The sequence below is a fragment of the Eubalaena glacialis genome, chromosome 6 (assembly GCF_028564815.1).
Source record: "Eubalaena glacialis isolate mEubGla1 chromosome 6, mEubGla1.1.hap2.+ XY, whole genome shotgun sequence".
Lineage (NCBI taxonomy): Eukaryota > Metazoa > Chordata > Mammalia > Artiodactyla > Balaenidae > Eubalaena > Eubalaena glacialis.
The window spans coordinates 112528531-112556039 of record NC_083721.1 but is presented as its reverse complement, the minus strand read 5'-3'; the positions used below and the strand labels follow the sequence as shown (position 1 = coordinate 112556039).

The 27509-nt window shown below is 37.6% G+C and overlaps 1 protein-coding gene across 1 annotated transcript in view; it reads left to right on the top strand.

The window, feature by feature from the left end:
• The window catches only part of LEKR1 (leucine, glutamate and lysine rich 1), a 218398-nt gene that overhangs the window by 169462 nt on the left and 21427 nt on the right, over positions 1 to 27509 (top strand). Inside the window, exon 8 of the mRNA XM_061192760.1 lies at positions 9836 to 9929. Coding sequence (XP_061048743.1) covers positions 9836 to 9929 — 94 coding nt within the window. The remainder of the gene's footprint in view (positions 1 to 9835; positions 9930 to 27509) is intronic.

Below are 27509 nucleotides of genomic sequence, written 5' to 3'. Positions count from 1 at the left end.
TATTGTTATTCAAAAAGTAAAAAAGAAAAACTCAATGATTATGTCAATAGAAACAAAACAGGCAGTTGGCAAAACAGAACGTTCATTCCTAATTTTAAAAAAAATCTCAGCAAAGTAGAAATAGAGGAAAACTTTTTCAAATTGATACTGGGCATCTAAGAAAACTGACAGATAACATCATACTTAATAGTGAGAGACTACATACTCTCCTCCTAAGATCAAGATCAAGAAATAAACACCTGCTGTCATCAGTTCTGTTCAACATTGTGCTGAAAGTTTTAGTCAGTACAGTCAGGCAAGAAAAAGAAATAAAAGGCATCAGACTGGAAAGGAAAAAATAAAATTTTTTATTCACAGATGATATGCTCACTAACATAGAAAGCCCCATGGAATCTACAAAAGGAGTTACTAGAACTAATAAGTGGGTTTGGCAAAAGGTTGCAGGAAAAAAAGTCAACATCCAAAACCCAAATTAATTTCTATATATTTGCACAGAACAATCAAAATTAAAAAGCAGTATTTATCAAAATATTTCAAAACACATGAAATACTTAGGGATGAATCTGACAAATAATGTGCCAGACCTGTACGTTGAAAACTATGTAACATTGCTGAGATAAATTAAGAGGATCTACATAAATGGAGAGATATACAATGTTCATGGAACAGAAGCCTCAATATTGTTAACATTTATCCCCAAATTGATTTATAGATTCAATGCAATCACAATCAAACCTCCAGCAAACATTTTTGTACAAATTAACAAGCTAATTTTAAAATTCATATGGAAATGCAAAGGACCTAGAATAATCAAAACAACTTTGAAAAAACTTTGAGGAGCCAAAAGATCAAAGTCACTACCTAACTTCAAGATTTATTGTGAAGCTACAAATAATCAAGACAGTGTGGTATTAATCTCAAGATAGACAAATAGATCAATGGAACAGAATAGAGAATCCAGAAATAGGCACACATGTATGGTTAATTGATTTTCTACGTGGGTGCCAAAGCAGTTCATTGGAGAACACATAGTTTTTTTCACCATTGGTGCTGGAACAATTGTATATCCATGTGCAAAAAATGAACTTCGATTCATACTGTGAAATGTATATATAGAGATTAATTCAAAATAGATCCTAGATCTAAATATAAAACCTAAAATTATAAAACTTATAGGAGAAAACAGGAGACATATCTTTGTGACCTTGGATTAGGCAAAGATTTCTTAGATTCAACACCAAAAGCCCAATCCATAAAAGAAAAAAACCCTGATAAATTGGACTTCATCAAAGTTAAAACTTCTTTAAAAGGCACTGTTTAGCGAATGAAGACAAGCCATCGTCATAGATTTGCACAATATATATGTCATAAAATACTTGTCTTCAGAATATATAAAGAACTTTAGAAACTCAGATGACCATAAACAACCCAATAAAAAATGAGCAAAAGATTTGAACAGACTCTTCACCAAAGATATACAGATGGCCAATAAGCATATAAAAAAGATGTTCAACATCATTAGTCATTAGGGAAATACAAATTAAAACCATAATGAAATACGACCACACACTTCTATTTTTTTTATTGATTTTTTTTTTTTGGCCACACCTCACAGCATGTGGGATCTTAGTTCCCCGACGAGGGATGGAACCCATGCCCCCTGCTGTGGAAGCACGTAATCTTAACCACTGCACCGCCTGGGAAGTCCCACAAGCACACACTTTTAGAATGGCTAAAATTAGAAAGCCTGAACATACTAATTGTTGGCAAGATGTGGAGAAACTGGAACTCTCATACTCTGCTGGTTGGAATGTAAAACAGTACAACTCTTTGGAAAACAGTATGGACGTTTCTTAAAAAGTTTAACATACACTTACCTTGCTACTTAGCCATTTCACTCCTAGGTATTTACCCAAGAGAAATGAAGGGACATATCCATACAAATACTTGTACACAGATATTAATAGCTATATTTGTAATAGGCAAAACCTGTGAAACAACCTAAATGTCCATCAGCAGGTGAATGGATAAACAAATTGTGGTATATCCATGTGATGAAATACTACTCAGCAAAAAATAATAATAATGAACTATTGATTCATGGTACAACATGGACAAATCTAAAAGGAATATGCTAAATGAAAAATGCCAAACACACAAAAAAGAATATACTGTATGATATATAGAGAATTTTTATAGAATTCTGAAAGTGCTAACTAATGTATAATGACAGAAAGCAAACTCTTGATTGCTGGGGGCAAGAGGGCAGGAGTGAGGGATTTAAAAAGGGCATAGGGAAACCTTGGGAGATGATGGATATATCATTATTTTGATTGCAGTGATGGTTTCACACACATATGTTTATACATATGTCAAAACTCATCCAAGTGTATACTTTAAACATGTAGTTTACTGTTTTCAATTATATCTCAATAAATCTGTTTTTTTTTTTTTTTTTTAATTCTCTTGGAACGATTTCTCCTCCAAATCTTCTATGGATAGGAAAGAAGTTGAGAAAGCTGTCTCTCAACAGGGCAGAATTTCTAACACCCTCTTCTGATGTGGCAAGGCTGTATGATGAAAAAAAAAAAATTACATCTCAGAGAGGAAAGCCAGGAGCTATGGAGAAAAATGGATTGAGAAATCACTCCCAAGTGAAAGAACCACAATCTAAGCAAGGAATGTTCTCTGCCTCCAGGGTAGAAATCCTCATAGTCGCTTCCGGTAGGATTTCAGAGTTGGGATGGACTCCACCTGATGCCAGGTGACTTACTGTGCACCTCCCGGTGAGAGGACTATACCATCCACACCTGATTCACATCAGACTTGGCCATTTGATTTGTTCTTGCCATTGAAATGGGAGAGGAGTGACATGCATTGATTCTGAGCAGAAACTTTAACAGATCCTATGTTTTCGCAATTTTTCTTTTCTATCACAGAAGCAGCATTCCCAGGTAAGAATTGCTCCTTGGGCTACATCCTGGAACAAAACATGCAGAGCAAAGCAGCAGATGACATATATCATGAGCAAAAAATAAACTGACCTTTTTAGCCTCTGGGATTACAGACATGTTGAGTTTTGGATGACTCTGAAATATAAAAGTAGAGCAGTCAGGTGAGAGTTGGAAACATGAGTCAGATACTCAGAGAACAGATGTGAGCTGGAGATAAAATCTGGGAGTTGTCAGCAACTATTGCATTTTAACCATAGGCATGGATGTGATCACTTAGAGAAAGAGTAGAGAGAGAGAAAAAAGAGGCCTCACAACAAAGTGCTAAGGAACACCAAACATGTAATTGACGGCAGAGAAAGATGATTCTGCAAAGGAGACGGGAATGGCCAAATATTTGGAAGAAAGCCAGAATTGAGGTTTTTTGTTTGTTTGTTTGTTTAATGGATTTATGGATTTATTTTTGGCTGCTTTGGGTCTTCGTTGCTCCGCGCGGCCTTTCTCTAGTTGCGGCGAGTGGGGGCTACTCTTCGCTGCAGTGCGCGGGCCTCTCATTGCGGTGACCTCTCATGCTGCTGAGCACGGGCTCTAGGCGCGTGGGCTTCAGTAGTTGTGGCACGCGGGCTCAGCAGTTGTGGCTCACGGGCTTAGTTGCTCCGCGGCATGTGGGATCTTCCCGGGCCAGGGATCGAACCTGTATCCCCTGCATTGGCAGGCTGACTCCCAACCACTGTGCCACCAGGAAAGCCCAGAATTGAGGTTTTAATGTAATCCCACTTTTACTGTCCTCATTCTTTGTTCCTTCTGCTTCACTTCCTTTCTCCAGCCTAGAGACTGCTGAGCAAGCATCAGAACCTGCTAGGTCCGCCTCACATTTTAAAAGATAAATCTTCCTTTTACAACATTGCTGGCTTTTGAGCACCATTTGGACAGGGACCGTTCCCTCATTCACCTCTGTCTCTCCAGGTACTGCCTTGTCCATAGTGTGCATAGTGGGCAGTAAACCCCACCCTGCTGCTCACTTGCCATTTCCCTCTCCTTGGTCTTTGCCTTTAATTCTCTTTTCTCCAGATGCCCATTCTACTCTATGCTCAGGCTTTAACATTAATTGTTTTTATAAATACTGAGTAGTTACATAAAAGGTTTAGATAGGTATAAAGTATGAAGAACTACAATACAATGAACGCTCAGTTTAGGAAAAAGAGACTTACCGTTAGCGTTGAAGTCCCTTGGTGCTTCTCCTTATTCCACCACATGGCATCCTTGCTCAGAGGTAACCACCCAACCTGCATTTTGTGGTTCTCAGCAAACTAGGAAGAGATGGGAACTTCCTCACACTGATAAAGCGCATCCACAAAGACCTACAGAAAACACCTGTTATTCCTTTGCTTCACTCTATAATTTTACCACGTATGTTTGTATTCCTAAAAATAAATTAGATCTTGCATATATTTTTTCTACATAGAAATAAAATTATACTATATATATTACTCAGTGATTTATTCTTTGTGCTCAAGATTATGTCCCTGGGATTTTTGTCCATGATGTTACATGTAGCTGAAAATCATTCATTTCTTCATCTGTATTATATTCTGAAGTATACCACAATTTATTTATCTTTTCTGCTTAGCTATATTTCATAAATTTTGATGTGTAGAAATTTCATTATTGTTCAAGTCTAAGTATTTTGAAGTATCAGTTATGATTTTTTATTTGACCCAAGAGTTATTAAGAAACACATTTTTGAAAAGTTCCAAATACATGGAGATATTTATCTTTTGTTACTGACGTTTCTTTGTTTTCGGAGAATATGGATTATAACAGTGCTGTACAGTAGAAGTATAATGTGAGCCACATATGTCACTTTAAAAATTTTAATTGCCATATTAGAAGAGTAAAAATAAACAGGTAAAAGTTATCTTAATTAATATATTTTACTTAACCCAATATGTAGGGTTAGGGTTAGGGTTAGGGCTTGTTTTTATCAAGCCTGTTTCTCTTAACTCATGAGTTTAGTTTATTTGCCATTATTATGATTGTTATTTTAAGTTTTCTATCAATATTTCTCTCTCTTTTTCTACACTCTTTTCTCCTTTTGGGCCTTGGGCGGGGGCAATATTGTTGGAGTTTCTTTTATTTTCTTAGTGCATCTTCTTCTAATGGCATATTCTATTCTTTTAGTGGTTACTTCTGAGATTTTACCATGCATGCTTAATGAAGTCTAAAATTAATATCTCAAACTTCTCTTGAATAATGCAAACTTCTCTTGAATATCTCAAACTTCTCTTGAATAACACTGGAGCCCTGATAGTTGCCATCCTATATTCTACATTTTTGCCTAGTGTTCTAGTTCTATCCTTTTGTTAGCCCCACTGATTACACACAGTCAAAACTAATATTTTATACAGATGATATTTATTTACAAGTACTTACATACAGGGCTGGCTACATAATTTTCAGGCCCAGTGTAAAATGAAAACGTGGAGCCCCTTCAAAAAAAGAAAGAAGCTTTTTCCTTTCCTTCACCATCTTCCTCTCAACTTGTCAGGGTCTTTTTTTGTTTGTTTGCTATTGAATCTTGTGCTCCCTTGGGCATTGAGAAATCGTAGCATGGATGCAGGCTCTCACGGGCACCCAAGGCCCTGCCCCAGACTCAGCCAAAAGGACACACATGGCAGACCCAACATTCCCCGTGCCTGTGCCCACTGAAGCAGAGGATGACAGCAGATGCTGGGCAAGGGTCAGGGAGCAAAAGGTTGAGAACCATCCTGGGGAGACAGGGAGGTGGCGAAAGGTAGGACTCTGTGTGAGCCGAGGCTCCAAGGCCCCAGCATGTGCGTGACTGTCCCATTAGACCTCACTTACAAAACACAGACTCAAAGATAAAGTTATTAAGAATTTCTCAGTGGTGACCACAGAGCATTAAATCTGAAACCCAGGGCCCCCTTCAGAACATGGGCCCTGTACAGCTGTCTTGATCACACGCCCAAGAAGCCCTCCCTGCCTGTGTGTTTGCCAGTTCCTTTGCTCACCATTTTTTCTTGATCGTCTGACCTTCCTTCTGAGATCATAATCCTTCCTGCAAAGCATATTTTTTAGAAGTCGTTTAGCTGGCAGTAAACACTCAGATTTTATTTTTCTGAGCATATTTTATTTCGGCCTCTTTCTGAAAGATAGTTTTGCTGGGTACCCAACTTCAGATTGATGGTTATTTTCTCATGGGATTTTTAATATGTTATTTTGCTGTCTTTGGCCTTCCTTGTTTCTATTGGAGAATAAGCTTTCAATATGTTTGAGTTCCTTTGAAGACAGTATGTTTTATTTCCTCTTCAGCGTCTTTTAAAATCTCTTTTAACTCCAATATTCTTCATTTTCACTACCAGGTGCCAGATATGAGGTTTATTTTTATTTATCTTGCTTGGAATCCTTTGGGCTTCCTAGATTTATGGGTTGGTATTTTTCATCAATCTGTAATGTCCTTCCTCTCCCTTTCTCTCTCATTTGCTTCTGAAATGGTAAATAGAGAAATATTAGATCTTTTCACTCTGTCCTCCATATATCAACCTCTTTTTTTTTTTTTTTTAAATCACAGCCTTATAAATATCTTTTTTTTTTAAACTTTGGGTTTATTTATTTATTTATTTATTTATTTATTTATTTATGGCTGTGTTGGGTCTTCGTTTCTGTGCGAGGGCTTTCTCTAGTTGTGGCAGGTGGGGGCCACTCTTCATCGCGGTGCACGGGCCTCTCACTATCGCGGCCTCTCTTGTTGCGGAGCACAGGCTCCAGACGCACAGGCTCAGTAATTGTGGCTCACGGGCCTAGTTGCTCCGCGGCATGTGGGATCTTCCCAGACCAGGGCTCGAACCCGTGTCCCCTGCATTGGCAGGCAGATTCTCAACCACTGCGCCACCAGGGAAGCCCCCAACCTCTTTTATATTTTACATATTTTTGACATCATGTACTGCACCCTGTATAATTTCTTTGAATCTCCCTTTTTCATTTTTAGCTGTGAATAATCTGCTATCGGACCATCTACTGAGTTTTTCATCTCAGTTATTCTATGCTTCATTTCTACAAGTTTGATTGGTTTGTTTCAGATTTCATTAGTCATTTAAATTAATCTTTTATTTCTTCCAATATATTGTACATCCTTATTTATAGTCAATATCTGAAAATACTTTAGAATTTGTGGCTTTGATTATGCTATCATTTGTGTCTGCTCATTCTTCCTCTTACTAGCTTTAAAAAAAAATAATTTTGGGATTCTTAAAATTATGGTCTCATAGGTCTTGAATTTTTATCTGTAGGAATTCTCTGAGTTTCAAGTTGAAGATAGGTTTCTCCCAAACATATTGGTGTTCTTCCTACCAGGCATCTGGAGGCAAGGTTATCCTAACACCGTTGTAAGATATCTCCTCAATATGAAGCTTTTTGGACCACTCAGGTAGTGTGAATTCAGGATACAAACCTGCACTGGGATTGGCTTGTGTTTACAAATTCTTGTGGGAGATTTGTATTTTCCCCTCTACCTAGCACCAAACTTCAAAGCCGGAAATTTCTTTTTTGTTCCTTGAGAGGGGATGTTATTTGTATTTTACACATACTGGGTGAGAATTTCATATTCTTACATACAGTATGACAAAAATGCATACTGCATGTGTCACTCTTTGAGATGCAGTTTTATGCAGGTGAGTTTCCGCTCAAGCTCTTCCTTTCTCTCCTGACTCCAGTGCCCTTCATGGCTGTGAAATTTAATGCTCAAGTACATCAGATTTGGAAAGTACCTTCAAGGTGAGAGTTGGCTTCAATGCTCTATTTATTGTTGGGGTTCTTCCTTTTACTTCATTTTTTTAAACCATTAGTTTGGAATAATTTTGTATTTAAAGAAAAGTTACAGAGACAGTACAGAGAATTTGTTTCCCTCTGGTCCATTTTTCATAACCATGGCACATATGTAAAAACTAAGAAATTAATATGGGTATAATACAATTAACTAACCTATAGACTTTATTCAAATTTCACTAGTTTTCCACTGATAACCTTTTTCTGTCCTTTCTCTTGAAACATCATCAGATGTTTCCTGCATCTTCCTAGCTTTTTGTCCAGATCACTGATGAATTTTAAGATTTTTTTTTATAAGTGAAAAAAAATCTTTACTTATTTTCAGTAGGAAAGTTGTCAAAGTACCTAGTCTGACACAGTTCTGAAAAAATAGTCTGGGGAGTTTTGTTCTTTTCAATCATCTTCCCTCAAATAATATTCATAATCCTGGCTACCAAGTTGATGTGTCTTTATGTTCGTGACCTTAAAATTTTCTAGCCTAGAAATGTAGGCACTATTTTTATTAAAAAATGTTTAATAATACTGTAAGAGTGAGATGAGAATAGAGATCAAGATAGATTGACAGTTTATTACAATACTCTTGGTGGGAAATAAAGTCAAGAACCTTAACTGTTAGTAGTCGGAAAGGAAGGGAGGAAATAGTTCGAGGTGCACCAAGGAGCAGAATACATAGAACTTGTTACTGAATGGATGTGGTAGAACAAGAAGAAGGAAAAGTCAGAGATGACTCAGGGATTTCAAGCTAAAGATTGTGACTGTTGAAGGTTTCAGAAGTCAAAAGGAAAGGCAAGACTGTTGGAGATGATGATGAATTTGTTTTTTGATGTGTGGAATCTTTGGTGTTGATGGCTCATCAGGGTGGAGATGTCTAACAGGCAGTTATAAATGAAAGTCACAAGTTTGAGAAAAGGGGTCAGAACTAAAGGGAAGAGGGTGATGATGGAAAACAAAGGGATTAGAAAGAGGAATAAGCAATGGAAAAGAATCACCTACCCAGAAAATAAGAAGGGTTATGATGATTATAGAAGGGGGTGGAGGGACTCCCTGATCAACAGGCATAGTTTTGCCACCACTTGTGATATTTAAAGTCTTAACTTCAGGGCCCCTGGAGAAATGTTCTCATGAATCTCCCACACTTACTTCCACCCAGAGGGTCACAAACTTAGCTTTAAGACCCAATTACGTGGGGACTTCTCTGGTGGCGCAGTGGTTAAGAATCCACCTGCCAATGCAGGGGACATGGGAAGATCCCACATGCTGTGGAGCAACTAATCTCGTGTGCCACAACTACTGAAGCCCGCGCACCTAGAGCGGGTGCTCCGCAACCGCAATGAGAAGCCCGTGCACCACAACGAAGAGTAACCCCCACTAGCCACAACTAGAGAAAGCTCACGTGCAGCAGCAAAGACCCAACACAGCCAAAGATAAATAAATAAATAAATAAATTTATTAAAAAAAGATCCAATTACGTGGATTAAAATATTAAAATGTTCTTTGTGTTTTCTCTCCTATTTTCTAGTATGTTTTGTACTATACCACATCTCAGATATTACCCTCTACTTAATTCAGTCTGTTCCTATTAGCACTTGAGATAAATAAAAGAAAAATAAGTCTAGCAGGAACCACAAACGTGCTGATTTTGTGTCATATCCCAGCACATTTTCCTTTTCTAAAGAAACAAAATATTACCTAGTGTTAGAATTTAGTCATAAACTTTAGAACCACAATGTATAGTATTTTATTATATTTGTGACTACACATATGTTGTTACTATTTCATGCAAAAATAATAATATCACTTATTAAGCAAAAATTAAGCCTGAGAAAATACTTACCTTGTTGCCAGTGTTTTTAAATTGCTGTTAACAACAGTTAAAATAGTATGTAGTAGCAGTACACACACACACATATGTATCTATATATTTCTAAAGAGAAGAATAAACAGACTGAATTGTGAAATAATCCCTGAGCCACGAACTGTAATTTAAGAAGGGTGTTAAGGGTGTGTCTTGACTCATTTGTTGTGTTTATGGTTTTCAGGGAATCGATGCTGATTTCACATCAGAAAAGCATCGAGCAGTTGCAGGAAACCCTTAGACAGAAGCTGCTGAACGGTGATAACTGGAGGGAGAAGGTAACAATAATGTGGCTTTCAGCAGCATGTGTCTTATTTGTTTTTTAAAAATTCTGTCCATTTGCCAGACTACTTCAGATAGGTTTCTTTGCTTCTATGCACACCTTTGATTCTTTCTGGAATTTCCTAGACCAAACGTGCTTACAATATATGTTTTTTACAAAATATTAGACAAGTAGGAAGTTAAAACATAAGAACAGAATTTGAAATCTTATAAGATTAAGATAGCTGTTAGTTCTTACGTAAAAGCATAATTTTTACTTTTAGATATTTACCCTTTTTCCCATAAAATGACAGAATCTGCATTTGACTACATCCTTAAAAGCAGGGAATATTAATTCATTCTTACGATTTCTCTGCTTTTAAGAAGATAATACAAGAGAATGAACAATGACAAAATTATTCAGTTACAAACTTTTGGCAAATAAAATGAATAAGTATTTAGCTCACTATTTACAAAGAAGATGTTTGCTTTTAGAGTATGAAAAAATTGCATTGACTTTTGTCTTTGGACTTTCCTATATTTTTCAAACTTTCAACAATGAGTGTGTATTGCTTTCATAATTTTAGAGAATACAAATCATACTTTTAAAATTGTTAGCCCCTGCCTTCTCAGGCCTTGCACAGCTCTAGTAATTGAGGCTACAGACATCATCTCCCTGTCATAAACTTCTCATACTTTTTGATTGATCCCTTGGCTTTATCATGCATACTGTGCTGAAACCTTCCAAGCTGTTTCTTTTCCCCCACCAGTACCTAATCCTAGCTCTAGCCTTCTGTCTTGGTTTTCTGATTATGTCTTACATGTGCATCTAGAACTAGAGCTGGCTACTGAAATTCAGATTGTTTGACTGAAGTCCCAACAACCTATTTGGTTATCATCAGATGCTTCTCCTTGGTGACTAGACCTTATAACTTGTAAACTCAAGCAACAGTTGGTGGCCACCTTCAAACTAATGTCTCCACCTGGAATTCCCCACTCTGCCATCCACAGATGAAATCCTTCAGGTATTGCTGCTGGCTCAGGTTAATTAAATTTGTCACTTTCATTTCCAGTCTTCAACACAGTTGGCCACACTCAACCAGTCTGGCCCTCTATAAATCAATCCCCCTTCCCTTATCCTTTGGGGACAGCACATTCAGGCTATAACAAAAATGATCTCTATAGCAACAGTTCCATATGGGCAACAATTAAAATTTGAGAATATGGACTAAAGTTGCTCTAAGTGTCTCATTCTTTTGTTTTATTTTATAGCATAGGCTTCTTTTTATTATAGATCTTTATTGCAGTATAATTGCTTCACAATACTGTGTTAGTCTCTGTCGTACAACAAAGTGAATCAGCCACATGCACACATACATCCCCACACCCCCTCCCCCCTAAGCCTCCTTCCCCCCCCATCCCACCTCTCTAGGTCATCACAAAGCACCGAGCTGATCTCCCTGTGCTATGCTGCTGCTTCCCACTAGCTAATTATTTTACATTCGGTAGTGTATATATGTCGATGCTACTCTCACTACACCCCAGCTTCCCCCTCCCTCCCCCCCATATCCTCAAGTCCACTCTCTATGTCTACGTCTTTATTCCTGCCCTGCCACTAGGTTCATAAGTATCTTTTTTCTTTTTTTTTTAGATTCCATATATATGCGTTAGCATACGGTGTTTGTTTTTCTCTTTCTGACTTGGTTCCATGTCCTGGCTATTGTAAATAGTACTGCAATGAACATTGTGGTACATGTCTCTTTTTGAATTATGGTTTTCTCAGGGTATATGCCCAGCAGTGGGATTGCTGGGTCATATGGTAATTCTATTTTTAGTTTTTTAAGGAACCTCCATACTGTTCTCCATAGTGGTTGTATCAATTTACATTCCCACCAACAGTGCAGGAGGGTTCCTTTTTCACCACACCCTTTTTTCTAGATTTTTTGATAATGGCCGTTCTGACTGGTGTGAGGTGATACCTCATTGCAGTTTTGATTTGCATTTCACTAATAATTAGTGATGTTGAGCATCTTTTCATGTGCCTCTTGGCCATCTGTATGTCTTCTTTGGTGAAATGTCTATTTAGGTCTTCTGCCCGTTTTTGGATTGGGTTGTTTGTTTTTTTGATATTGAGCTCCATGAGCTGTTCGTATATTTTGGAGATTAATCCTTTGTCTGTTGTTTCATTTGCAAATATTTTCTCCCATTCTGAGGGTTCTCTTTTCATCTTGTTTATGGTTTCCTTTGCTGTGCAAAAGCTTTTAAGTTTAATTAGTTCCCATTTGTTTATGTTTGTTTTTATTCCCATTACTCTAGGAGGTGGGTCAAAAAAGATCTTGCTGTGGTTTATGTCAAAGAGTGTTTTTCCTATGTTTTCCTCTAAGAGTTTTATAGTGTATGGTCTTACATTTAGGTCTTTAATCCATTTGGGGTTTACTTTTGTATATGGTGTTAGGTGGCGTTCTAATTTCATTCTTTTGCATGTAGCTGTCCAGCTTTCCCAGCACCACTTATTGAAGAGGCTGTCTTTTCTCCATTGTATGTTCTTGCCTCCTTTGTCATAAATTAGGTGACCATATGTGTGTGTGTTTATCTCAGGGCATTCTGTCTTGTACCATTGATCTATATTTCAGTTTTTGTGCCAGTACCATACTGTCTTGATTACTGTAGCTTTGTAGTATAGCTTGAAGTCAGGAAGCCTGATTCCTCCAGCTCCGTTTTTCTTTCTCAAGATTGCTTTGGCTATTCGGAGTCTTTTGTGTTTCCACACGAATTGTAAACTTTTTGTTCTAATTCTGTGAAGAATGCCATTGGTAGTTTGATAGGGATTGCATTGAATCTGTAGATTGCTTTGGGTAGTATAGTCATTTCACAATATTGATTCTTCCAATCCAAGAACATGGTATGTCTCTCCATCTGTTTATGTCATCTTTGATTTCTTTCATCAGTGTTTTATAGTTTTCTGAGTACAAGTCTTTTGCCTCCTTAGGTAGGTTTATTCCTAGGTATTTTGATCTTTTTGTTGCAATGGTAAATGGGATTGTTTCCTTAATTTCTCTTTCTGATTTTTCCTTGTTAGTGTATAGGAGCGCCACAGATTTCTGTGCATTAATTTTGTATCCTGCAACCTTACCAAATTCATTGATTAGTTCTAGTAGTTTTCCGGTGACATCTTTAGGATTTTCTATGTATAGTAGTATCATGTCATCTGCAAATAGTGACAGTTTTACTTCTTCTTTTCCAATTTGGATTCCTTTTATTTCTTTTTCTTCTCTGATTGCCATAGCTAGGACTTCCAGAACTATGTTGAATAAGAGTGGCAAGAGTGCACATCCTTGTCTTGTTCCTGATCTTAGTGGAAATGCTTTCAGTTTTTCACCATTGAGAATGAGGTTTGCTGTGGGTTTGTCATAACATGGCCTCTATTATGTTGAGGTAGCTTCCCTCTATGCCCATTTTCTGGAGAGTTTTTATCATGAATCGGTGTTGAATTTTGTCAAAAGATTTTTCTGCATCTATTGAGATGATCATATGTTTTTTTATTCCTAAATTTGTTAATATGGTGTATCACATTGATTGATTTGCGTATATTGAAGAATCCTTGCATCCCTGGGATAAATCCTACTTGATCATGGTGTATGATCCTTTTAATATGTTGTTGGATTCTGTTTGCTAGTGTTTTGTTCAGGATTTTTGCATCTATGTTCATCAGTGATATTGGTCTATAATTTTCTTTTTTATGTGATATCTTTGTCTGGTTTTAGTATCAGGGTGATAGTGGCCTCATAGAATGAGTTTGGGAGTGTTCCTTCCTCTGCAATTTTTTGGAAGAGTTTGAGAAGGATGGGTGTTAGCTCTTCTCTAAATGTTTGATAGAATTCACCTGTGAAGCCATCTGGTCCTGGACTTTTGTTTGTTGGAAGATTTTTAATTACAGTTTCAATTTCATTACTTGAGATAGGTCTCTTTATATTTTCTAATTCTTCCTGGTTCAGTCTTGGAAAATTGTACCTTTCCAAGAATTTGTCCATTTTTTCAAGGTTGTCCATTTTATTGGCATATAGTTGTTTGTGGTAGTCTCTTATAATCCTTTGTATTTCTATGATGTCAGTTGTCATTTCTCCTTTTTCATTTCTAATTTTATTGATTTGCGTCCTCTCCCTTTTTTTCTTGATGAGTCTGGCTAAGGCTTTATCAGTTTTGTTTATCTTCTCAAGGAGCCAGCTTTTAGTTTTATTGATCTTTGCTATTGTTTTCTTTGTTTCTATTTCATTTATTTCTGCTCTGATCTTTATGATTTCTTTCCTTCTACTGACTTTGGGTTTTCTTTGTTCTTCTTTCTCTATTTGCTTTTGGTGTAGGGTTAGATTGTTTATTTGAGATTTTTCTTGTGCCTTGAGGTGAGATTGAATTGCTATAAACTTCCCTCTTAGAACTGCTTTTGCTGTGTCCATAGGTTTTGGGTTGTTGTGTTTTTGTTGTCATTTCTTTCTATGTATTTTTTTATTTCTTCTTTGATTTCTCCAGTGATCTCTTAGTTATTTAGTAGCTCACTGTTTAGCCTCCATGTATTTGTGGTTTTTACAGGTTTTTTCCTGTAATTGATTTCCAATCCCATAATGTTGTGGTCAGAAAAGATGCTTGGTACAATTTCAATTTTGTTAAATTTTCCGAAGCTTGATTTGTGACCCAGGATGTGATCTATCCTGGAGAATGTTCTGTGTACGCTTGAGAAGAAAGTGTATTCTTCCACTTTCGGGTGGAATGTTCTATAAATGTCAATTAAATCTATCTGGTCTATTGTGTCATTTAAAGCTTGCGTTTCCTTATTTATTTTCTGTTTGGATGATCTGTCCATTGGTGTAAGTGGGGTGTTAAAGTCCCCTACTATTATTGTGTTACCGTCGATTTCTCCTTTTATGGTTGTTAGCATTTGCCTTATGTATTGAGGTGCTCCTATGTTGAGTGCATAAACATTTATAATTGTTATATCTTCATCTTGGATTGATCCCTTGATCATTATGTAGTGTCCTTCCTTATCTCTTGTAACAGTCTTTATTTTAAAGTCTATTTTATCTGATACGAGTATTGCTACTCCAGCTTTCTTTTGATTTCCATTTGCATGGAATATCTTTTTCCATCCCTTCACTTTCAGTCTGTATGTGTCCCTAGGTCTGAAGTGGGTTTCTTGTAGACAGCATATATATGGGTCTTGTTTCTGTATCCATTCAGCCAGTCTGTGTCTTTTGGTTGGGGCATTTAATCCATTTGCATTCAAGGTTATTGTCGATATGTATGTTCCTATTACTATTTTCTTAATTGTTTGGGGTTTGTTTTTGTGGGTCTTTTTCTTCTCTTATGTTTCCAGCCTAGAGAAGTTTCTTTAGCCTTTGATGTAAAGCTGGTTTGGTGGTCCTGAATTCTCTTAGCTTTTGCCTGTCTGTAAAGCTTTTGATTTCTCTGTTGAATCTGAATGAGATCCTTGCTGGGTATGGTTGTAGGTTTTTCTCTTTCATCACTTTAAGTGTATCCTGCCACTCCCTTGTGGCCTGCAGAGTTTCTCCTGAAACATCAGCTGATAACCTTATGGAGATTCCTTTGTATGTTATTTTTTGCTTTTCCCTTGCTGCTTTTATTTTTTTTTCTTTGAATTTCATTTTTGTTAGTTTGATTAATATGTGTCTTGGTGTGTTTCTCCTAGGGTTTATCCTGTATGGGACTCTCTGTGCCTCCTGACTTGGGTGACTCTTTCCTTTCCCATGTTAGGGAAGTTTTGCTCTATAATCTCTTCTTATATTTTCTCAGACCGTTTCTTTTTCTCTTCTTCTGGGACCCCTATAATTTGAATGTTGGTACACGTAGTGTTGTCCCAGAAGTCTCTGCGATTGTCTTCAATTCTTTATCTTTTTTTTTCTTTATTCTGCTCCTCGGCAGTTATTTCCACCATTTTGTCTTCCAGCACAAGTATTCGTTCTTCTGCCTCAGTTATTCTGTTATTGATTCCTTCTGGCGTATTTTTCATTTCAGTTATTTTGTTGTTCATCTTTGTTTGTTTGTTCTTTAGTTCTTCTAGATCTTTGTTAAACATTTCTTGTATTTTCTCAATCTGTGCCTCCATTCTATTTCTGAGATTCTGGATCGTCTTTACTATCATTACTCTGAATTCTTTTTCAGGTAGATTGCCTATTTCCTCTTCATTTATTCGGTCTTGTAGGTTTTTACCTTGCTCCTTCTTCTATGACATATTTTTTTGCTGTCTCACTTTTTTTTCTTTTTTTTAATGAATGGGATTGTGTTCCTGTCTTACTGATTGTTTGGCCTGTGGCTTCCAACACTGCAGTTTCTAGGCTGTTGGGTAGAGCTGGGTCTTGGTGCTGCGATGAGGACCTCTGGGAGACCTTACTCCGATGAATATTCCCTGGGGTCTGAGGTTCTCTTTTAGTCCAGTGGTTCGGACTCAGGGCTCCCACCACGGGAGCTCAGGCCTGACTCCTGGCTCGTGAACCATGATCCCGCAAGCCATGCAGGGCAGCAAAAAAAAAAAAAAGGAGAACAATAACAAAGTAAAAACTGAAATTAGAATAGGAAACTAACAGCTATGTTAGAAAAAAATATAAAAATAAAAATATACATGAAACAACAACTGGAAGGTAAAACAGAACCACAATAGTAAAAAAAGAGGAGGAGGGAAAAAAAAAGTGGAAAAGCCTTGGCTGTGGAGGACGGGGCCTAAGCAGGGGTGAAGTTTGGGCAGTGGGTGGGCCCTATGCTTAGGACCCAAAGGGCTGGAAAAGGCGGCGGGTGGGTGGGGGGGTTGTGGGAAGGGGGGCTTAGTCTCAACAGAACAGAAGGGGCCCAGGCATGCTTCCTGCCTCTGGTCTCAGAGGGTGGGGGGGCCCCATCTGGGAGCCCAGCAGGCTTCCTGGGCTCCAGTGGGTGGTGCAAATGCCCTCTGTTCCTCTACTGTTCCTCCAGTCTGGAGGTCCCCTCCCACCTGCCTCTCCTGATCTCCCCGCCCTCCTTCCTATGCCCCCAGGACCCATGCATCCTGGAGGGGGCTTTGGAGGGCGTGGGACCAGTCTGGGAGCTCAGCAGGCTCCCAGTGCTCGAGTGGGCGGGACAAATGTCCTCTGCTCATTTCCTGATCCTCTGGTCCTGGAGGGCCCCTCTCGACTGCCTCTCCTGTTCTCTCCTGGCCTCCCTCCTATGCCCCCAGGACCAACCTGGCCCAGAGGGGACCACTGAGGGTGTAGGACCCAGCCCGAGAGCCGGGCAGACTTCCCTGGCTGATTGGGCAGGGGAAATGCTGGGCCCGCTCCCCCTCTGATCTGAGCCCCTGAGGGTCCCTCCAGGCGTGGGAACCCCTCCCCCTCCTGCCTCTCAGTCACCCCTCAGGGGCGCCGGTCCTGTCCAGACTCCACTTCTCCTCCCCCCTCAGTCTCCCCACATCCTACCGGTGTGCTTGGGCGTTCTTCCCATCTCCCTGGGCGTCAGGGTCCCCCACCAGCATCTGGCAGGCACCCTAGTTGAGGGGAGATGTGAACTCTGCATCTTCCCACACCGTCATCTTGACTCTGAACCTCCAGCATAGGCTTTTTCTTCTCCTTCTTCTCTAAAGCCCACACTTCTTTAATTCCTTCTATTTTTTTTAGCCTTGGTGTACTCAGTTGGTTAGTCTATCCTTATTCACTTCCCCTACCCTTACCAATCCATGTTTAAAAATATGAAAAGATGATCCACCTATCTAGCAATCCAAAAAATTCAAATTAAAGCAAGGAGAGATTATTTTTTACTGCTTCAACTTTGTCTTGTGGTGAAGGTCTAGTGAGATAGTCTTTCATTCTTACTCTTTAAGGGACTGGAAATTACACACCCTTTTGGAGGGCAGCTTGGCAATACGTATAAAGAGATATTATAAACATCCCATCTTTTGAGTCAGAAATTTCACTGATGGATACTTCTCTGGTGGTCAAGAATCCACCTTACAATGCAGGGGGATGCGGGTTCGATCCCTGGTCAGGGAACTAAGATCCCACGTGCTCCGGGGCAACTAAGCCCACATGCCACAACTACTGAGCTCACATGCCTCAAGTAGAGCCCGCTTGCCGCAAACTGCAGAGCCCACACGCTCTGGAGCCCGTGCACCACAACTACAGAGCCCATGCCCCCTGGAGCCTGCGCATCACAACTAGAGAAGAGAAAACCTGCATGCCACAACTAGAGAGAAGCCCGCACACCACAATGAATATCCCGCATGCCTCAAAAAAGATCCTGCGTGCCGCAACTAAGACCCGACGCAGCCAAAAAGAAATTAAATAAATAAATAAATAAATAATAAATCTTTGAAAAAATAAAAGAAATTTCACTGATGGAATTAGTGAAATGCAGATGGAGATTCACAGATCCTTCCTTTCCCTCAAACTCCTGAGCTCCTCTTAGATTGACAAAATGAACTTTCCTGCCTTTGCTTATGTAGAAGTTCCTCATCTCTTTGGTCACACCCCACCAATGACCTTCAGATATAATCCACTGGAAAAGAAGTCTCTGCATTCATGATCCACTCTAGTACTGCTGCTTACTGTGCCCTATCCCTGAGGTGCTAACACAGCATGCAGACCAAGTTAGTGTTAGCATCCGACCATATAAAACTATATGTTCTTGCTTTATGCTAAGTTAATTTGTTGATGAAAATAAACATATGTGAGATTCTCTAAGTTCTTATTAAAACCATGATATCTTTCTAATAAATTAATTATATCATAGATGTATTTTGGCCTGTGTAATTTTCTTTAATATAAATGGACATTTCATTCTTTTGAGAGGACATGACTTTTTGTTAATAAATCTTATAATTTAGCTTAGCAGTAAATCAAGATCCAGACCAGTAAAGCCAACGAATGATAATTACGCTTGGCTGTGTTAGTTATTGAGACTATGAATTAAAAGTTCCCTGAAAGTCCTCTCATGAGAAAGGAGAATCGCTAATATGACATTGTCATCTCTTTCTTGGGTCATTGTGTCTTTGCATAGGAATGAAATGTTCCCTTTACAAATGTATAATACACATATTAGGATAAACTTCATAATTAAATGCTTTTAACAGTCAAAAAAAGTAGGTAACAATTTATGCCCTTGCTTAATTATTTTAGAGTATGTAAAAAGCACATAATAGAATCAATAGTTGCTATGCAACAAGGATGGCACATTTTAAAATAACTGAGTATTTACTAATTATCATGGATTTTTGTTTATTTCAAGTATTGCTTTGATGTGAAGAAAGCAAATTAATGTGCATGCTGAACGTTTTAAATTGGTTCCAAATGCAGTATTGTTACTTTTCAGTTAAAATGTTGTAATTAAAAAATTTCCCACAGCCAGACTGCTTACAATAAGTGATAGTCACCTATTGACTATCACTTTATAGTGTCATAAACAAATTCCAACCAAATATTTTCTTAGATTATTACTAAGATATCACATTATGGAACATCTTAGAATTATACTATTGACCTCATTTTAAACAGTACATAGCGTTTTGAGAAACCAGTAGTTAAAACAAACAAAACCTTACTTCCTGACTAAGCAAATGGATTGATAGTGAAAACTCAGGGAGAAAAAGTTTACTTCAAGAAATAATTCCAGCATTGAAGGGTGAGGCAAAAAAAAATCTCAAATTCTTCTTTAAAATGGAAGAGCCAAATGGCCTAATAATTCCTAATGTACCTCAGTGTACTGTTAATGGAATTAAAAAAGACAACTTGTAAAATACAATTTGACAGAGATAAAGTCGTCATTTAAAAAATATCAGTTTTCATTTATGTGTAATTAATGTATGGTTAAAATGAATATTGAGGGTACGCTTTAATTTTTTAAATTATGCCATGTAATTTTCAAAATTGAATTAATAAAATCATAAAATTTTAGGTCTGGAATAGCCTGCAAAGATCATCTGATTTAAACCCTTAATCTACATAATAAAAATAGTCTCTATTATTAGAGTGTTTACTATATGCCAAGCCTTGTGCTAAATGCTTTTCATCAATATAATTTTAATCATTCTAACATTATTATTCCCATTTGCACATGGAAAAAAATAAAGCTCAGAGAAGTTAGGTAATTTGCCAAGGTTATATAGCCAGGAAATGAGAACTGATACAACACCCTCACCCCCTTCAAAAATGAGAGCTAATACAAAGTCCAAAATGTCTGTATTTGGCTTAGGTGGACTAACAGGAACCAGATTTACCCTCCTTCCTGAAACAACTAAAACACTGGAGAAAAGATAGAAACAATGGTTTCAAGACACTGGACATCAGGCAATGAAAGACAGTGATTCTTGGAGATAAGAGACAAACAAGATAACCCCTGTGATTGCCCTAACTTAGCGCCTTGAAATAAATTTAAGGCCATGGTACAGGGAGTGGGAATCCAGGTGGAGTTTGGCAGATTCTCTGAGTTGAGGAGACCTTATGAAGAGTCCAGGGAATCTAAGTGGCTAGAATTCACAGGATAGTGTTCTCAGGAGACAGCTGCACAGAGAAAGAATATTAGATGTCTACAAAGAATCCCCATTAATTATATGTATGCTCAGTGCATGTAAATGGGGAAACTACCCAGAGCAAGGGAGACCATCTGAAAGGATCAGAGATAAGAGTACCAAATGCTTACACAAGGCCAATAATAATGCCTGTTCTCACCAGCCAGACTGGAAAACCTATAATTCATAGGGTACTAGGTAGAGCTCTCAGAAGGGTCTTGCATCAGTAGTAGGGAATAATTAGCCCTAGACTAAATGCTGAGCTGGTCCTGCTCAACAAATTTTAAAAGGAAGGCATTTTAAAAAATCAAGCTGATTCCAAGAAACTTAACTACATCCCAGAAGAGAGTTCAAGAATATTTATAAGAATACAAAAATATCCAGCATTTAACAAGATAAAATTCACAATGTCTAGCATCCAATCAAAAATTGCCCTGCATGGAAACAGGAAAATAGGACTCATAATGAGAAGAAAAATCAACAAATAAAAATTGACTCAGAAAGGCACAGATGTTAGAATTAGCAGGCAAGGACATTAAAACAGTTATGATAACTGTATTCCATATGTCCAAAAACTAGAGGAAAAATTGACCATGTTAAGCAGAGATGTGGAAGATATAAAAAAGACCTAAACTGAATTTATAGAGATGAAAACTACAGTTGTCTGAGATGAAAAGTATACTGGATGGGACTAATGGCAGATTAAACATTCCAGAAGAAGAGATTAGTTAAATTGAAGACACAGCAATAGAAACTATGCAATGAAATAAAATAGAAAAGAGACTCAGAACAAAAAAAGGGCATCAGTGAGCTGTGAGACAAATTCAAGTGGCCGAATATATGTATAACTGGACTCCTCAAAGGACAGGAAAGAGAGGACAGAAAAAATATTTGAAGAAATAACAACTAAAAAACCCAAAATTTGATGAAAACTATAAACCCACAGATTCAAGAAGCTCAGCAAACCTCAAGCATATTCAAGAAGCTCAGCACACCTCAAGCATTATAATCCAATTGCTCAAAAATATTAATAAAAAGAAAATCTTAAAAGCAATCAGAGAATAAAAGACATATATGAGGAACAAAGATAAGGATGAGAGCAGATTTTTTTTTTTTATCATAAACAATATAAGCAAGAAGACAGTGGGACCGAAAGTATTGAAAGGAGGGTGGGGCAGGGGTGAGGGGGTGGTGGTGGGAGCTGTCAACTTAGAATTCTATACAAAGTGAAAATATTTTTCAAACATGAGGGTGAAATAAAGATCTTTTCAGAATGAAAAAACCAGAAAAAAATGTATCACTAGCACACCCACACTACAAGAAATGTTAAAAGAAGTCCTTTATTCAGAAGGAAAATTATACCAGATGGAAATATGGATCTATACAAAGGAATGTAGAACACCAGAATTGGTAACAATATGGATAAATATGATATTTTTATCATTTAAATTTCTTTAAATTATAATGGACTATTTAAACAAAAATATCAATAATCTAATATGAGATTTATAACATGTAGAAGCAAAATATATGACAACAATATCACAATAGCTGGGAAGGGAGAGATGGAAGTATACTATTGTGAAATTCTTTTTTTTCTTCTTTTAAGTGAAAATACAATTTATTGGCTCTCGTAACTGCAAAGTTCAGTGGTGGGCTACCTTTAGGCACAGCTGGATTCAGGGCTGTCAAGCTGGTTTTCTGCCAGATTGGTTTCATTTTCAGACTCAGAGTTGTCCCTCCTGATGGCAAAAAGGGAACAGTAGCTCCTCCCATCTCTTTTCTGCATTCTTAGCAAAAAACTCACTGTGGCTGTCAGATTCTAACTGAATCATGTGCTTAGTCTTGGACCAATCACCACAGCTGGCAAGACTGGGCATGTTGATTCATTCGGACCTGGGTCACATGCTCACCCTTGCAGGACAGATTCCCACTCAACCATATTGACTGACAATAGGGGAAGAATGAATCCCTAAAAAAAAAAAAAAGAAAGAAAATAACAAATATCCCCTGAAGTTTCCAGTTAAAAGATGGGCCAAGAGATAGGGCAATGGGTAGGCAAACTGACAATGAGCTGGGAAATACAGTGGACCCTTCTGGGGGTACCTTCCTGGCAGATTACCCTTCTCTGAGAATTTCTCCATCTGCCTCATGGGTTGAGCCAGATTCCTTTCATTTGCCCCACTCTGGCCACTCTACACCCTTGAAACCCTGCTTTCTATCCCCAAAGCCTGAATTGAATGGATGAAAGTAATAGTTCCTGGACCCTCTGACTTTTGGTTGGGGTTGGTGAGTACGGAACAATGGCAGGAGATCTAAGGAAAGGAAGAAGGGGTCCTTTCATTTTAGTTTTATCCATCAACCAACCATCACAGCCCCCTTTTTCCTCCAGCCTTATAGAGATATAATTGACATGTGACACTGTAAGTTTAGTATGTACAACATGATGATCTGACACACACATATATATGTTGCAAAATAATTACTACAATAGGGTTAGTTAACATATCCTTCACGTCACATAATTACCTTTGTTGTTTTGGTAGTGGTGGTGAGAATATTTAGATTCTTATACAATATATGAAGTGATATATCACAAGAAGATAGATTGCAATAAGTTAAAAATATATTCTATAAACTCTAAACCAACCACAAAAATAGAAAAACAAAGAGTTACAGCTAATAAACCAGCAAAGGAGATAAAATTGAATTTAAAAAATAATCCAAAAGAAGACAGAAAAAGAGGGGAAAAAAATGAGATGGGCCAAATAGAAAATGCACAGCAAGATAGATTTAAAGCTAATCATATCAATAATCAAATGAAATATAAATGGTCTAAACCAGGGTCAGCAAACTTTTTCTATAAAGGTCCAGTTAGTAAATAAAATATTTTTGGTTTGTGGAACGTACAGCCTCTGTTGCAACCACTCCACTCCACCATTGTAGCTTAAAAGCAGCCATAGATGATTTGCAAATAAATGGGCATGGCTGAATTTAGTCTGTGGACCATGGTTTGCCAAGCCCTAGTCTAAATACCCCCATTAAAAGACAGAGATTGTCATGTTGGATAAAAATGCAGGACTCTACTATATGTTGCCTATAAGAAATGTACCTTTATATAAAGAAATATTTTAAAAAATAGGTTAAAAGTAATGGATGTAAAAAAGATATGCTAGAACAAATCAAAAGAAGCTAAAGTAGTTACATTACAATCAAAATAGATTTCAGAGAAAGAAATCAGAATATTTAGAATATTACCAAAGATAAAGAAGGTCATTTCATAATGATAAAGGGATTGGTTCACCAAGAAGACATAATAATCCTAAATGGTTTTTCACCTAGTAACAGAACTTAAAAATTAAGCAAAAAATGATAGAACTTCAAGGAGAAATAGACAAACCTATAATTAGAGTCAGAGATGTCAATAGCTCTCTCTCAATAATTGATAGAAAAATATCCAGAAAACTCATTAAGGATATAAACTATGGAAAATAATATAATAATTTATTTTGAAGAGATACAGTAAACACTATTACCAAATATGACCTAATTGATATGTATAGAATTCTCCATTTAACAGCAGAGTACACATTCTTCTCAAGTGCGCATGGGACATTTATTAAAGTAGATCATATACTGGGAGTAAATATGTCTCAATAAATTTAAAAGGATTCAAGTCATACAAAGTATTTTCTCTAACCACAATGGAATCAAATTAGAATTCATTAACAGAAAGTTATCTGGAAAAAAATCCCCCAATATTTTGAAACTAAATAAATACCAAGTCCATGCCCTTAACCACTATGCCATGTAGATGTGTAGGGAGACAGCTGTGTGGAAAAACTCACCATGCTGAGCTATGGAGTCCACCAGAGACACCTGAGTGTGCAGCCCTCTCCACCTCATGGTAGCTCTAAGATCTTGGTGAAGGCACTTAATTTCTCTGAGACTATTTCTTACTGTAGACTGTGGGAATAATAATTATTGTATGTTCTTTCCAGGGTTGTTGTAAGAATTAAATGAGTTAGTAGATGAAAAGGGCCCTGTACCATACCACCTAGCCTGTTTAAGTTACTTGGTGAACATTCTCTCCTTCCGCCCTCAGTTTACTCAGTTCTTGGCAGGACTTCAGTGCATAGTCTGACTCCTTAGCATTCGTATTTTTTTACTACAATACAAAGCCTACTATTTGAATAGTCATCTACTTTTATAATATATTTATTCAGTGGTTAATTTAGAAATAATCTGAAGTATTAGTTTTCAACCAGTATTTGTTTTTAAACTTTTAGAAAATAGTATAATAATTTATTTTTAGGAGATATATTTTGTTTAATGATATATGTACATCAAATATAAACAAGTGGTCTGATTTCTACTTTGACATCGGAAACTCCCTTGGTTTTAAAGGGATCATCAAAGTAATACGTGATTATATTTGGTGTTTGGCTCCATGAACAGTTAGAAAATGATATCAAAATCAACCACGAAGATCTCACTTGGAAAATAATTAGTGAAAAGATAGCATTTTGCACACTAGTATTAGACACAAATATTATAAAACTCTAATTATGCATTTCAACAACAAATACAAAAGGAATGAAAAAACAACATACTCAGAATGCTCTGGAGTCATCAGAAGGCCTTCAGGGAGGAGACAAGAGTTTGAGCTAGAGGAAGATATGGATGAATTAAAATCTGGAATGTGTACACAGACAATTATTGATTTTACTTTGTGTAACTCTTGAACTCATATATTATTCATGCTGTTTTTTAGAGATTAGAATTTTTTCATGATTTTCAAAAGTACTATTAGTTATTGTATAAAGCAGTTCATAATATATGTATGCACCATCACCTAATTCATTTATTTTGCATAAACATAAGTCCTGCCATCTAAGATATTTTAAACAAACAGCTCTTATCAACATGTCAAAAACGTAAACATGACAATTTGGTATGAATCCATCTTTTCAATGACAGTATACCAGCTTAAGCAAATCATTGTTTGTGGGCTCATCACTTTGTTCAGACTCTTCAGATCATGAAGGAACCAGTAGTGTCATCTCTCTGTGCTACAGAGTCAACACATTCAGGTGGCTTTTGGCTTCCCACTGCAACTTCCTTAAATGTTTAGAAATCCCACCTGAAGCTCATCACTTTGCTTCTCTTTCTCAGGTTGTGCAAATTAAAAATCAAATCAGTAATAGTAAATCACTCTTCTCCTTTTTATCTACAGTGCTTTTTCTTTCCCACCCTCCATCTATTCCTTCCTTTTTCCCCTTCCCCTTACCTACACTAGTTCACTCCAAGGAACAGTTCAGGGGCAAGAAGATCTCCTTTCTTCCTGACTCAGGTAGAACCGAACATTCTTCTCATTCAACCAGTCAGCCACCCCCTTTCCTTCCCTGAATGCTTCCTTTGTTTCCTCTTCATCAAGGGACTCTGCTGATTTGCTAAATGGCCTCTTCCCCATAATAAATTTAAAGAACTTCTGTTTTTAAAAGTTCTTCTCAAGTCCTTCTGTCATCTAATTTAGTTTGTCCTGTCCCACATAGTTTATGTACATCCTTGTTCTCTTAATTTGAATCCATATTTTGAAATTTGTCTTTTTATCCTAAAATAACTCTTTGGCTCTACCAATTAACCACACAACACTTGAACACTTGATATTTTAGTACCTCAGCACGAATTTTTCTTGAGTTTTTCAAAAAATGTTTGTTTACTCTTTTTTTTAAATAGTGTCATGGTATCTTGTGGGCTATTAACTCTTGAAGTTTTCCGAATGTTTTGCATTTGATTTCCTCCTTTCATGTGTTCTTGACTTATCTATTCCAGTGTGGCTGGAGCACAGTAATCAAATGGGAAAAGCAGTAAAAGTCAGGTTGGAGAAGTCCAGGGCTGCCATAAATGGTGTTCAGGTTGCATCGTGACTAATAGCACAGGCCAAGGGAGAGAAGGGAGCTGGAATCCGGCCTGGGCTCTGCTCACCAAGTCTTGCGCCCTGCCCAAGGCTGTGTTCATCTAAGGAAGACATGCTTTGTTGATTTACACAAAGGTGTCATATGGGCTGATGGTGGTCCTGTAGAAGATCATGTTTGGAAGTTTGGATTTTATACTAATGCATTGAAAAACCACTAAGAAGGAATAAAATAATCCAATTTATAGTTTGTGAAGAACACTCTGCTGTGTATCAGGTGTTGGAGAGAAGCAGGAATAGAAGTAAGGAGGCCACTCAGGAGGTGGTGGTGACCACAACTAGGGTGGTGGAAGTAGAGGTGTAGAGAAATGGATGGATTCGATGCATCTTTTGGAGGCAAAATGAACAGGACTTGGTGCTGGATTAGGTGTGGAGGGTAAGGGAGACAGAAATGTGAAAGGTGATTACCCCAGTTACTGACCTGAATAACTCGATGGGTGATGGTACTGTGTCCTGAGATGGGGAGCATTGAGGAAGGAACAGGTGGGGAGGGGATTGTATCAAGATCTCTGGTTCAGACAGTTTTTTTGAGACACCTGTGATGTATCTAAATGGCTACCAGGAGGCAAGTGAACACAAGTACCTGGAATTCAGAAGAACATCTGTTCTTTCTTCTGAGGGCCCTCAGGCTCTCCTTGTCTTTTGTAATCTGCTAGCAACACATCTGAACAGTTCTGTCATGTTCCTAAATGATTATCGGTATCCTTTCCCCCAAACAATCCAGAAATTTATTTTTGAGAGAGCCAAAATAACTCCGTGCATTGAGTATAAACATAATTGTTTTGCCTTGAGGCAAATGACCAGTCCTATACCCGGTGCAATAAATCCCACAGACCCCACACTGGGGCTAGTCTTCTATGTGGATTTTATGTAATTTAAATGGCTTCCTGCAAACTTTCTTAGCAAACTTTCTGTTTCCTAGTACCCTAGTTTCAGTATCCCCTTGAGAAATTCAGGTTGACCTCTCTCCTTCTCCTCTTAGTGGCCTGAGAATCACAGTCACAGAAAGTCATGTTTGACGGTTTTTCTCCCAAGTTATCTGGCATTTACTCCCTCTTAGAATTTATAATCATGGCACAATGT